This window comes from Martes martes (genome assembly GCF_963455335.1).
Source record: "Martes martes genome assembly, chromosome: 10".
Classification (NCBI taxonomy): Eukaryota; Metazoa; Chordata; class Mammalia; order Carnivora; family Mustelidae; genus Martes; species Martes martes.
In genome coordinates, this window is record NC_137898.1 from 58,647,869 (window position 1) to 58,660,578 (window position 12,710).

Here is a 12,710-nt window from a genome sequence, read left to right on the forward strand (position 1 = left end):
AGGCCCTTGGGTCCCCTAGGCCTGTCCCTCTGTCCCCATAAGCCCCCATGAGGTCCCCAACCTAAGGCCACCAGGAGGGAGGGCAGGGAGGAAGCAGTTTCTACCTCAGGGGGGTCAAAATAGTGCTAAGAGGACTCGGAATGACTGAGGCGCAGGGGGAGAGAGACAAGAGCGGAGAAGTGGCAGAAAGGGAAGGATTGAGGAGCTACAGAAACAGACGGAGGGAAAAGCGGGTGGTGTGGGGAAGACGGGTGGGGGGGAGGAGGACGCTGTCGTCAGGGAGTGGGCTGTGCCTCCCAGGCTGACAAGCGGTGGGAGGGCTGTCCAGCCCATCTCTTTGGTCTCGGTGTCTTGAGGTGGTTGGTGGTGGGAGGACAGAGTGGAGGAGGAGGAGCAGGGTGGGGGCAATTTTCCTAGAGAGCTTTGTTGTGGGGGCGTTCAGACACGTGCCGTGTATGAGTGTGTGCGTGTGTGTTGGAAGTGCAGGCTGAGGTGTGCAGGCACGTGTGTACAGGGCATGAGTGCGTGTGTGTGGCATGTGTGTGCCCGTGCCACCGTGTCTCCAGGGTGATAAATACAGCAGGAGGAGCTGGAACCAGGGCAAAGAAAGTGTGGAAATTTCCACAAGCTGAGTGGCGTGGGAGAGGGGACATGCCAGGACTGGACCAGCTCGGGCTGACTGAGGACCCTGCCCTGGTAGCTCCTCCCTGGGCCAGGCCCTAGCTGGGGTCAAGTGACTGGGCACAGGCACACATACTCTTAAGTGCGCACAGTATGGAAGAGCAATCCAGAAGAGCTTCCTGAAGGAAGTGTCATATTGGAGGAAAGGTTGGGAGGTTCATGCCAGCTGTATTTATGTGTATATGTGTGACAGACAGACATTCCCCAGCAATTAGGGCCTGGATCACATGTTGGTCACAGAGCTAGCTAAAGAAACAGGAATTGTTTCTGGTGGGGGAAGACCCCAAGGAGCCCATTTGACTGGGATGTGGTTACATTTAAGAGGCAAGAAGGGCAAAACCCCAGCACCAGAGGCATGGGGAGAGGCCCCCAGGGCACTAAGCCACACCCACAACGGGCTGCTCATTGCAGGGTCACAACACCTTGCCCCTGCATCATGCTGTTCCGTCTTCTTAAGACACCTTTCCCTCTTAACTCCACCTGTAGATATCTGCTCCTCTTTGTAGCCTCACCTCCTCTGTGGAGTTTTTCCCGATCGATACCCCTCCTGGAAGGGCTCCCCCCCACCAGCCATTTACTTATGTGCTCCCCCTCAGTGTCCAGTAAAGCTCTGTACACAGTAGGTGTTCAAGGGCTTGTTGAAGTAAAAGATACGAGGCCTGGAGAAGACTCTGGATGCCAGGTCTCCCTAGACATGTGCGGGAAGGGGATTACCAAGGGATAGTGTGAGTTACTTCACACATATTAGCTCATTTAATCCTCCCATTAGTAGGTACTATTAATACCTCCAAAGTAGATGTGAACAGTGAGGATCAGAGACCTCAGGAACTCAGCCAAGGTTCCAGAGCTTATACATGGGAGCGTGGGCATCTGCCCAACGGGAGTCCAACACCCATTTTCTTTCCCAGTGAGCTGTGGACGGGGGGGGGGGGGGGGGGGGCGGGGAGAGCCACCAGAGCATGAGGCCCAGTGAGAAAGGCTCCACTCCAAGCCTCCCTCCAATCCCTTGGATCTGGGGAAGGAGGAGGCAGGGCCCATCTTCTCCTCTCCTGTCCTATGGATTTCTTGCAGAGCCTGGGGATCTCCCGAGGCCCTCCAAGGCTGCAGAGCACTTTGCAGGGTGGTCAGGTCGAACAAGGAGGAGGTAGCAGAGAGAAAGAGCAAGACAGACAGACATCCCACCCCATCACCCGGCCCTTTCCCTCTTCCCTCCTCCCTCTCCATCCATAATGCTTTCCACCCAGACTGACTTGCCACAGCCTTCTCTCCCAGGGCTCACTGTGGTCAGGCCCAGACTTGGGTCACCCGGTCCTTCTCTCCCAACACCTCAACCCACCCTCACCCTGGCTTGTACCCCTTCCTACCATGTATACCTGGCAAGGCTTCCAGTTTTCAGGACCAGCTCGGGGGTACCTCCTCCTCCAGAAAGCCACCTCTTCTCCAAGAGCTGCTTCCCACCCCTCAGTAGGTCTAGTTCTGGGATCTTGACACATCCTACCCCTCCCCCACAACCTCAACCTCAAATATGTGAATATAAACCACTCAGGGTCCCAAGAGGCCCCATTTCTTGGAATCCCTGTGACCAAGACCAGCAGAGTCTCCTGCCCAAAACCACCCGTCACGCTGTTGTCATTGCCGTAGTTCATCATGGTTGAGACCTGAGGCTCCTGTTGGGATGTTGTCCCTGATCCCAAGGGAAAGCACTTTAAGTTATCATTAACTCCTGACAGTTCGGATCCCCTTTCCCAGGGGACGTATGGGGCCACTTATAAGAGGAGAGAGAAAGGGGCGCCTGGGTGGCTCAGTGGGTTAAAGCCTCTGCCTTCGGCTCAGATCATGATCTCAGGGTCCTGGGATCGAGCCCCGCATTGGGCTCTCTGCTCAGCAGGGAGTCTGCTTCCTCCTCTCTCTCTCTGCCTGCCTCTCTGCCTCCTTGTGATCGCTGTCAAATAAATAAATAAAATCTTTAAAAAAAAAAAAAAGAGGAAAGAGAAGAATTTAAATCAAGAGGGATATAGAAGAGGGAGACTCCTTCCCCCTGAAAGACTGACTATAGAAATGGACCTCAGGTTTGCTTCAGGAAAGCTATGTGACCTTGTGCAAGTCACTTCCCTTTCTCTGAGCCTCCCTTCTCTGAGCCTCCTCCAGGAGGAGACTGCAGAGAGCAAGGTGCTGACCCACAGTGGGTACTTGGAAAAGAGCTACTCTCTCCTTCTGGCTCCTAGATTCTGGGAGTCCAAAGCACTTGGTGTTGCCTTCCAGAATATCACTAGTCTTGGAGTCAAAGGCAGGGCCAGGTCCCACCCCACACTCCAACAGAACACTGCCTGGGCCAGGACAGCCACACTGGGGTCTCCAGAACCTGCTCTGGGACCAGTAATGTTGAGCTATCCATGGCTGCCCCCTGGTGGCCCAACTGAGTCACTGCAGCCAGTCCCTGAACCTGGGCAGCAAGGCTGGCAGCCTACCATTGGGGCATTTCCAGTCTTACCCACCAGACTCTCTCTAGGCCTCAGAACTAGCTGGTCAGTCCAAGGTGAGATCCAGGGAAGAATTCCAGCCCCTGAGTACCTAACGACAATCTTGTCCTAACTGCAGGCAGAATGGTCGGACTTTCAATCTGTCAGCCTGGCCCAAAGCAGCCCACCTAGGGGAGGATAAGAGTGGAACTCAAGGGGCTTAGCCCCAGCCTGTGAAACTGGCCAGGAGACCCATTCCAGTCTGACATCCATTACCCTTCCTTAAGAGCCTGGAACACGGAACCTGGAGGAGCTTTCAGCTCTCCAACACCCCATTCCTACACTGGCCTTCCCCGGAGTGGGAACATATGAATCAGAAGTCAGGTGACCCATCTCCACCCCCTTTGCCCAGCCCCCACTGGCTGAGGCTAAGGTTGGGAGGTCAGCCTGTCTGCCTGCTGGGCCCCTGGAGAGAGGCCGGTAATGAGGCTCTAGGCAGAGGCAGAAATGTGGTGTCTGGCACCTTCCCAGGGAGTCCCAAATACGTCTCTGAACAGCTCGTTATCTCCCCAACTTGCCAGGGCCTTGTCTTCCTGCAGGAGACAACCAGGGAGTGCCCAGTGTGGGCAGCCTCCAGGGGTAAGGCAGGGCCCATCTCTGGAGGGCCATGCATAGGGACCAAGGGACACCTGAGGCTCTTCTTCCTAATTAAATAAAGCTCCTGTGATTCTATGACCTTGTGTCTCAGAGGGGCTGGTGGGGGGCTGCCCTGAGTCACTCACAGGCTATAACCCAGGCCCCGGCCCAGACTCTAGACTACAGCCAGGAAAGGGGCTTGCTCCAGCTGGGGTCTGTCCTGGCTAGGGTCAGGGCAGGCCCTCCCAGCCCAGCTGCACAGGCGTGCAATGGGGATGGCATGGAGCTGGGCTGGGGCTCTGCCTGGGGCAGGAGGGAGGGGCTAAACAGCTCAGGGCCCCGGGTCCGCCCAGCTTCAGGGCACTAGGCACTCAACTCTGGGTTTCCTGAACTCCTGGCCCCTCCTATACCAGAGCACCTGAAACCCCCAGCCAATCACAGGCCTCGGCAATATAGGATAAAATATACAGATATATTTATATTATCAAAAGGCCCCCAAAGTGGGGAAGGGGCACCAGGAAGCCTGGGCCCTCCCAGTCAGGCTAGACTGGAGGGAGCTCCTGAGTCCCCCAGGCCTGGCTCTAGGCTACAGAGAAACATACCCAAGAGCTCCCTCCCCATCCCAGCTGAGTGTTCCTTTAGAGCATCGGCCGCCGTTTGCTGCTCTGGAGTCTGGGACAAGGGTGTGGGCACCCTTCCAGCGGGGCCCCAGAGCCTTGGGCCTCTGCAAGGATGGTGGTCCTCCAGATCTCCTGACTGATGCCCATCCCATCTCTCCAACTCCTCAAACTCAGGGTGGGTGACCCTGGCTGGGAAGCAGGCCAAGCCAGGGACGATGAGCACCTGGACAGAGCCCATGAGAGGTTCCTCCTCAGGCAGACCCTGCTGCCCTCCGCTTCCTGGCCAGGGAACCCCACGCTGCAGTCAGGATGTGGGGTGTGGGGGTGAGGCTTCCTCGTGCGCTCCCTGCTGGCTCACATCGGGCACGCAGGGCACGAGGGTGTCTGAACAGGAAGGCTTCATGGCAGCAGAGTCCCAGAGGCAGGGGCTGGCTCTTGCGCGCTCAGACGTTGCGGAGGAGCTGTGGGAAGCCATAGAAGGCCAGATTCCATAAGCACGCTGGGAGGGTTCACAGGGCCAGTGGCCCCGCTTAAGCTTTTGCAGCTACTTGGGAACGCCAGCCTGGGAGTACTCAGGTCAGCTGGGTCCCCCAGGGCCACACAAAGAGAGGGCTCCCGTGAACTACGCCAACCGAAAGAGCCTGTCAGGGTGCGGAGGAGGACGGGGGGGTGTGTGGCAATCAGGACAAGTGGAGAGGGGACTCAGGTGGAAGGCACACCCCAGCCAGGCCCCAGCCCTCTGCCCACAGGGACAGAAAGCCACTCACGGAGAGGGGGTCCGCAGCGAAGGCGGCCACGCTCCGGCGCATCTCATTCTCGCTGCCACGAAGGGGGATCAAGGACACACTGCCCAACCGGACCTCAGGCGCTGCCCGGGACACACGGGAGGGCTCCGAGGGCCACACCAGGCCGTCATGCTGGGGAGGAGGTGAGAGAAGGGCACTCGGCTCCCGATCCACCCACCTTTCCCAGAAATGCCTCCAGCTCTGAGCTGAGGGGACACCCTCAGCTTTGATCCCAGTCAGTATGAGAAGCAGCAGTTAGAGGAGAACATGACTGTATCCCTGGCAAAACGCAGCCAGTGATGTTGCTCAACAACTCCCACCTCTAGGTCCACAAACTGCTCCAAGGATACGGTACCCAGAAATCAGTTCTAAAGGAAACACAGGTGCACCTCCTTCCACTGGGAGCCAAGACTATGGAATCCACCTGTTTTCCCTTTAGGCTTGACTACTAGGAAGCTCAGGGCCCTGGTACAGTTCTGTCTCCCTTTTCCCCCAGACAACTCTGAGCTCTCGTTTAAAATCTATGGCTTGAGTCCAACCCCCTCCCCCCCACCCCTTCCTGGCCTGTTCCCACCTGGCCCAATGTGGCGACCACCTGACTCCCTCAGTCTGTCCTCCCTTGCAGGCCGCATCCAGAACGAGCCCTCTCAGACAAACCTGCACACCACTTTTTCACTTCAAACCCTCCCTTCAAACTGCTGACAAGGTTGAATTCGGCTTCCTGGGAATAGCCTTCAAGGCTCTGAGATCTGGCTCCTGACTCCCTCCCTTTCCAGTGACAGCTTCTGGCACTCCTGGCCTCTCTCTTTGCGCCCCACCATGCAAGCTGTAGTTCTCTTGCCATGCCTTTCCATCAGCTGTTCCCTCTGCCTGGAAACCGCCCCCCCTCCCCCCACCGCCTTTGCTGGGTGAAGGCTCTGTCACCCTCCAACTCAGCTCCCATGACGCCCTCTCCCTGCTGCCTTCCCCACCCACCCACCACCTTCCCTGGCTAGCAGGCTCCCTGGGCTTTTTTCTGTGTCTCCACACACTGACCACAACAGGCTATTTAACAGGCCACTTCGAGGTCTGTTCCTTTGCACCTGCGGAGTGCCTGAGGACAGGGGCTGCACCCTCTGTCTCTAGCACGCCTGGCTTGGGTCTGGACCAGAGGGGCCTCTAGGAAGGGCTTACTGAGTGAATGAACAAACCAATGAGTTCAAAGCAACTCAAAATCTACTTGAAGCAATTGGTGGCCTCTAAAGCAAAGGAACAAACAGACCCATTCCCCAGAAGGATGCCTCCCAGGAACCCCCCACCCCCGCCTGGTACCTGCACGAAGAGGAAGGTGGCAAACCACTCCCGGAGTTCCATCTGCGTCTCACAGCAGAGATACCTATGGGGTAGGGCACAGATCTGGACACTGCCAAGAGCCTGTCTCCCTGGCCCATGGCCTCCAGGCAGGGCACAGAAGTGGACAGTGGGGGAAACCCACAAGAGGGGACACGTAAACATTTCTCCACAGCCTGGAGTCTGAGGCTAGGGCCCTCACTCACCACTGCTGCTTCTCATGCTTCTCAGTCTCGTGCACCACCGTAAAGCCCCAGCTGCAGAGAAGGGCCAGATGGAGTCACGTGGCCACCCACAGAGGCCTCCCAGCCCAGGTGCCCAGGACCGAGCCTGGGGGCAGAGGTCAAGGCCTTCTTGCAAGCACAGCACATTCTGGCCACTGCCTCTTCCTCTCAGCCTGCACCAGCCTCCCAGGCCCTTGGCTCCCTATCCCCACCCCACCCCCAGGCCTGCCCTAGTCCCTGAGAGATAACTAGGCACAGCCCTCAGATGAGAGGAGAAAGTCAGGAAACTAGGTCAGGTGACCGCAATCCATAACAATAATAGCAGCCACGCATCACTTTCCATCTCAACAACATACAACCACCCTCTGAAACAGGTGTACCATTATTTTCTGCGTTCTACAGATGTGCGAAGTGAGGCCCAGAAAGGTCGAAGAGGTGGTCGGTGAGGATTTCAATCCAGGCCAGTGGTTTGCAAACACGAGCAGGCATCAGAGTCCCCAGGATGTCTTGTTACCACGGACTGGTGGCCCCACCCCCAGGACCCATGACTCAGCAGGTCTGGGCTGTTTGCATTTCCAGGTGATGTTGCCACTGCTGGTCTGGGAGACCACACCCTCAGAACTACAGTACCAACCCCTGTCAAGTTCAAAACCCCCCGCTGTGCTGCACCCCTGACCATGGGTCCTGAGCTCTCACAGGCCCCAGCCCCAGCTCACCAGGTAGGTGGCCGCAGTTTCTTCTTCACTCCCAGGTAGACTTTGAGACTCCTGACAGGCCACTCCTTCTCAGGCCGGTGACTCTGGGGTGGGGGAAGGCAGAGGGACAGCACTCAAGTCAGCTGGGGCAGGAACTGCAGTGACCTCCCCCCTCCCTTTCCCCAGCCCCCTTTGCATCCCAGCACAGGGAACCTCCTCCAGGAAGCTTTCCGGACAAAGCCCTTCCTGTTCACCATCCAGCCCAACTGAGCCCCCCAGGCCTCTCTCCCTGCAGCAGCATCAGACAGTCAACCCTCAGTCCCTGAGGTGGCTGTTCCAGCAGGACACAGAGCAGTGATCCCCAGGCCCTCCCTGCTGCCCCAGCAAACCAGAGAACTGACTTTACGCAGCACCACTGGCTGAACCAGACTGTGGAGGGAGAAGCCTGCACGTCATCCTCTGGCACCAAACTGAACCAGCATGTAGGACCTGAGAGCCTTGGCTGGCTGCTCGTCTGTCTCTGGTTATTTATTCCTCACCCCTCTCCACCCCACGGAGGCTCCAGGGTTGACCGTGTGAACAGAAGACTTCTGGGATCAGCAGCTACTAGCTCTTTGGTTCCACCAGGGGAGGGCTAATGACTCATGCTGTAGCAGGATGGCTGTTTGGTAGACCAAAGGAAGAACTTTCCAGTGGTCTAGGTCAGGAAGCAAGAGACCGATATACTGGGGAGGGTCAGTGGCTCACGGACAAGCTCGCCTCTGGCCCCCCTCTGCATATGGGTCTGGGCTTGGAAGGAGCAGGCTGGCTCTGAGGCAGAGGTACGGGGGCAGTGACCCCCAAGGAAGAGGAGGATTGGGGGTCAAGCTAATGAGCCTTCCTCTTGCTTCGGGGGCCACCTGCTCGAAGCCCTGCCCCACCAGGCACCCCAGGCACCAGCCGAGCGCCAGGGTGGATGGTAGGGGAGGGGGACTCACTTACAACCAAAACTGGGGGTCAAAGACTGAGCCACCTCCACCCTGCTCCCATCATTGCTCCCGGCCACCCCCAGGCATGGCTCCTCTGCAGGAACAAAAAGAGGGGACTAGAGGATGGCTGGGGACTGGCAGACTCCCTGTGAGGCTGCATAAAGGATGAGCAGAGACCTGGGTGCTGTCTCAGGGGATATAGCTGAAGGGGACTTACTAGGCCCTATTGCCCTGCTTTCACCCTGATCCTCCCTGAGAACCAAGGCCCTGATGGGGGAACCCTATGTCTCCTACACACGGCACCTGACCTGACAATGGCCATGTGCGCAAGACGGCCTCGAGCAAACTGGGCTACAGGCAGGAGAACACGGGGCAGCAGGATGGGAATCAGGCTTCGGACATTGGGCAAACATGGTGTGGGTAGACACAAGGAAGAAAACCTCCACGCAGGCAGGGAAGAAGAAGGAAGGCAGGGAAGAAGCCAGAGCACTGAAGACATCAAACGGCAGGTTGGAAGGAGCCAGGTCGCGGGGATGAAAAGACTTGAGACAGAGGTTGTGAAAGAAATGGGTCTTTGCGCAGGGAAAACAGCAGGCTCTGGGCAGGACAGGGGAAAGGATGCGTGGAAAACTAGATTGCAAGTATGGAAGGCAGCAGGCCGAGAGAATGGAAAGCAGGCTGAGGGCCTGGAAGAAGTTGAGCTGTGGGTGCCAGAGGAAGAGAACCAGAAGCAAGGGGTAGAGGGAGTTGTCAGGGGAAGGAACAGGCTCATGGGTGTGACACAGGAACAGCGATGGTTCCAGTCAGGGTGTGGAGAGAACTGTGGGAATCAAGGAATTCAAACCAGGCTGTGGCTCCCTGAGGATTCGAAAAAACTGTCCTCAGACTCCGCTTCCTCAGGCTCTGGTGTGCGAGGTGTATGCATGGCTCGTGTGACAGGGGTGTGGCTGAGACGGGGAGGGAGAGGGGGACATAAGTCAATGTGGGGCTTGGTTTCCAATGAAACAGCTCATATTTCCAGCATCTCTGAGGTATGAGGTCACTAGAAGAGAATACAGTTCGCCCCTTGATGCTCAAAGACCTCTGCAGAAACCAAGATTTTTCTAGAATGTGACTCTTCCCCAAATGCCTCCAGGTCTTTAACAATGGAAGATGCCTGGGACGAGGCTTGGGTGTTTGCATATCCTGAATTGCCGGGTGTTATCCCAATTTCAAATATTCTGTCTGTTCTTCCATAAACCAGCAAATACCAGAATTATCAACACCTAGGTAGCCAAACCACACCCTCCTGGGATTCCTGTCAGGGCGCAGGGGCTGGCTGCCATTGGGCGAGCACCACTTGGCCCAGCACTGATCAGCCCAGCTACTGAGGCCTTGATTCCTGTACTTCAAGGACCAAAGAACTGAACTCTGATGCTACCATCTAGAGATTGCCTTAGGCAATTCACTTGAGGCCTGTTTTCTCGCCTATGAAATGGGGACAATATTCCTCCTTGCAGGACAACAGTGAGATTAGGTACGGGGAGGGCTGGGCACCAAACCTAGCTCAATAAACATTACCACTTTTTCCTTTTTCTAGTTCTCCTGCCTTTTCCCCTCCACACTAAGGGATCAGCAGCTGTTTTTCCAGGTGCCTCAGCCATCCTCCTTCCCCTCTGCCCACACTGATGGTCTTGTTCTGCTCCAAGGGGCTCATATAAAGAGGGGGTCACGGAAATAATATCCCGGAGCCAAGGGAGACTGAGTGGAGGGGTGAACAGACCCAAAAGTAAGTAATCATAGAGGGAGGCAAAGGAGAGGAGAGGAAGCATTCCCCACAAGGGTCTGTAGGAGCCCAGATTCATTAATAGAGGTGGAGCGTGCAGAGAGAGGGAGGTGACGGTCCTAGTCTGCCTGCTTTGCTACCTCCACAGCACCTAGGCCTGTCCAGTGTCCTCAGAAGAGGCGAGGGGCAGGAAGCACTGGAGTCACTGCTAGGGCAGCGGTGGGAGCTCAGGCTAGAACCCACCCTGGGCTTGGAAACACATTTCTGCTGCCCACCCCTGTGGAACAGCTATGCTCTGTGGCTCCTGAGACATAGCTGGGACCCACAGGGGCATCACGGGAGGCAGGTTTTCAGCTGAACTCGAGTAAGGGCCTTCTCCCAGGTGCAACTATCCCCTACAGACAGGGGAATCCCGAGGGAGGGATAAACTCCCCTCTCCCACAGAGTGTGCATGTAAGGGCTGGCCAGCAGCCAGGGAGGATGAGCAGGGACTCCTACCAAGGGAGGATTATACCACAAGCCTGTGGAGTCCCACCCCAGCACTTAAGAATCAGGGCAGTAGCACAGACATTCTGACAGCCTTGAAACTCTCTACAGAGTTGGAAAGAGGAGGACTCCAGGGGTGGCAGGAGATGAGGGTCAGAACTCTAATTCAAACCTAGGGGCCTCCATTACTGGCCCCACAGACCCCACACAGAGTCCTCTGGAAAACTGGAAAGCATCACACTGACGGGCGTTCTACCTTGGGGAAAGGACTCCGGGGCAGGGTTGGAGATGAAGGGCAGGAGTCAGGGTGGAGCCAGTGCTGACTGGTAGGGGCTCGGGGAACCATGCCTGGAGATGGCCAAGAGTTCGGCTAGGTCCCCAGGCTCCCCCCAGGCTCACTTGGCCCCCAGGCGGTGTAAGGAAGCTGGCAGCTGGCTCATAGCTACTCACGGTCTCAGGGGCCCCGCTCCACGGCCTCTGGCTCTGTTTGATAGAGGATCAGGGTTATGGAAGGAGGTCCAGGCCCAGAGCCAGGACAGTGTGTGTAGTGGTGCATGGTGGACTGTGGCAGGGACATACAGAAGATGTTGGGGGCAGGATGCCAAGATCTGGGAGGATACCTGGCACGTGGACAGAGTGGGCATGGAGGAGGGACAGCCTGTGAAGTGGCGAGGACTGCAGGGGCCACAAGTGGGGGCTGTCACCATGGGGCACGTCCTTGTGGGTGCCGTGACAAGGCCCAGGCGCAGGTGAGACGGCAGGAGCCTGATGGGATGGCATCCAGGTGCCACAGGGCACAGAAGAGTGGGCCCAAGAGTCTCCGGTTCTCCCCCGCCACTAGCCGTCCTAGGGTCCCTCGATGGGGATGCTCCCACTGGCAGACACCAGCAGATGTCTGTGAACGGGTGTGTGAGCACACCTGGGCGCCAGTGTTCGCTGGACGGCCAGACCCACAGGGGCCACTTACCCGGATCTCCTTGTAGAGCCGCAGGCAGCTGCTGTTGAGGATGAAGTACCGATCGTGGAAGCCCCCCGAGGGCAGGCCCAGGCCCAGGAGGCTCCGGTCCTCGCGGAACTTCATCATGCCGTGCTTGGTGTCACCCACGTGGCTGGCTGGGGGAAGACTGGAGTGGCCATGGGCTGCCCTGACCCCCAACCATGGACACGGACACCCAGGGGAGGGTCCCAGGATGAAGGAAGCCACTTCAGCCTACCCCAGCCGCCAATGAGCCCGCGGGCCACCCTCTGCCTGAGTGGCTCTGCCCAGCACCACCAGCTCCCATCCAGGCTCCAGATGAAGGGGAGCCCCCTGCCTGCCCAGCGCTGCGGGTACCACCCCCCCAGAGGCACCACCTACCCAGGTAGAGCAGCATGGCTTCCATGGACTGGTGCTTCTTCACTACCAGGTAGCTGTCTGTGCCCAGTCCATGCAAGATGGGCAGCACCTTCTCCGCAAAGTGCAGGGGGCGCTCTGGGGGGAGGGCACACCCGCCATTACTGCGTAACAGGCCTCACAGCGCCGAGGGCTGGTGCACACACGTACCACCTACATGGCCACAGGCTCCGTCCACACCCAACACCTACCAGCACCACCACACCCCAGAACTTCAGGCTCCACACATCTGGCTGCAACCAAAGCCGACCCAAACCACGCATCCAAATCCAAGCCAGCGATCTTTCCAAACCGCTCAAGCCAAAAACAAAGCCTCCCCGTCTTCCCTCCATATGTTGAATCTCTTTGCTTCTGTCCATCACTATTGACACACTGGCCCACGTTACCATTTGTCCTTGGACTAACACCGTGGCCTTCCATGTGGCCTTTAGCATGTGTCTCCTTCCCCGCCCCCACCTCTCCCTACCCAACAAGGAACAACCTCTCCCTACCCAACAATAAGGAACAATCTCTCCAAAGTCCCATCGCTAACCCTTCAGTGGCCTTGCATTGTAGTCAGGCCCAGTGGCCGCCTCTGTGTCTATCTCCTGCCCCACCCTGTGACACAAGCCCTTCACTGCCACCTCTAGCTCCTCGAAAAGGTGACGTCCATGGCTACCACAGGGCCTT

At 57.4% G+C, this 12,710-nt stretch overlaps 1 protein-coding gene across 8 annotated transcripts in view; it reads right to left on the minus strand.

Annotated features, from left to right (window-relative positions):
- Positions 1-4,227: 4,227 nt before the first annotated feature.
- ARAP1 (ArfGAP with RhoGAP domain, ankyrin repeat and PH domain 1) overlaps positions 4,228-12,710 on the minus strand; it is a gene marked incomplete at its 5' end in the record, with an annotated part of 40,382 nt that continues 31,899 nt past the window's right edge. For 3 of the 8 annotated variants that reach the window (XM_080816672.1, XM_080816673.1, XM_080816675.1), the window contains 8 exons: positions 4,228-4,857; positions 5,164-5,313; positions 6,493-6,556; positions 6,717-6,767; positions 7,451-7,533; positions 11,099-11,131; positions 11,616-11,761; positions 12,006-12,119. In XM_080816672.1, coding sequence (XP_080672798.1) covers positions 4,840-4,857; positions 5,164-5,313; positions 6,493-6,556; positions 6,717-6,767; positions 7,451-7,533; positions 11,099-11,131; positions 11,616-11,761; positions 12,006-12,119 — 659 coding nt within the window. In that variant the 3' untranslated portion in view covers positions 4,228-4,839. The remainder of the gene's footprint in view (positions 4,858-5,163; positions 5,314-6,492; positions 6,557-6,716; positions 6,768-7,450; positions 7,534-11,098; positions 11,132-11,615; positions 11,762-12,005; positions 12,120-12,710) is intronic. The other 5 variants (XM_080816671.1, XM_080816674.1, XM_080816676.1 and 2 more) reach the window with 3 other exon arrangements.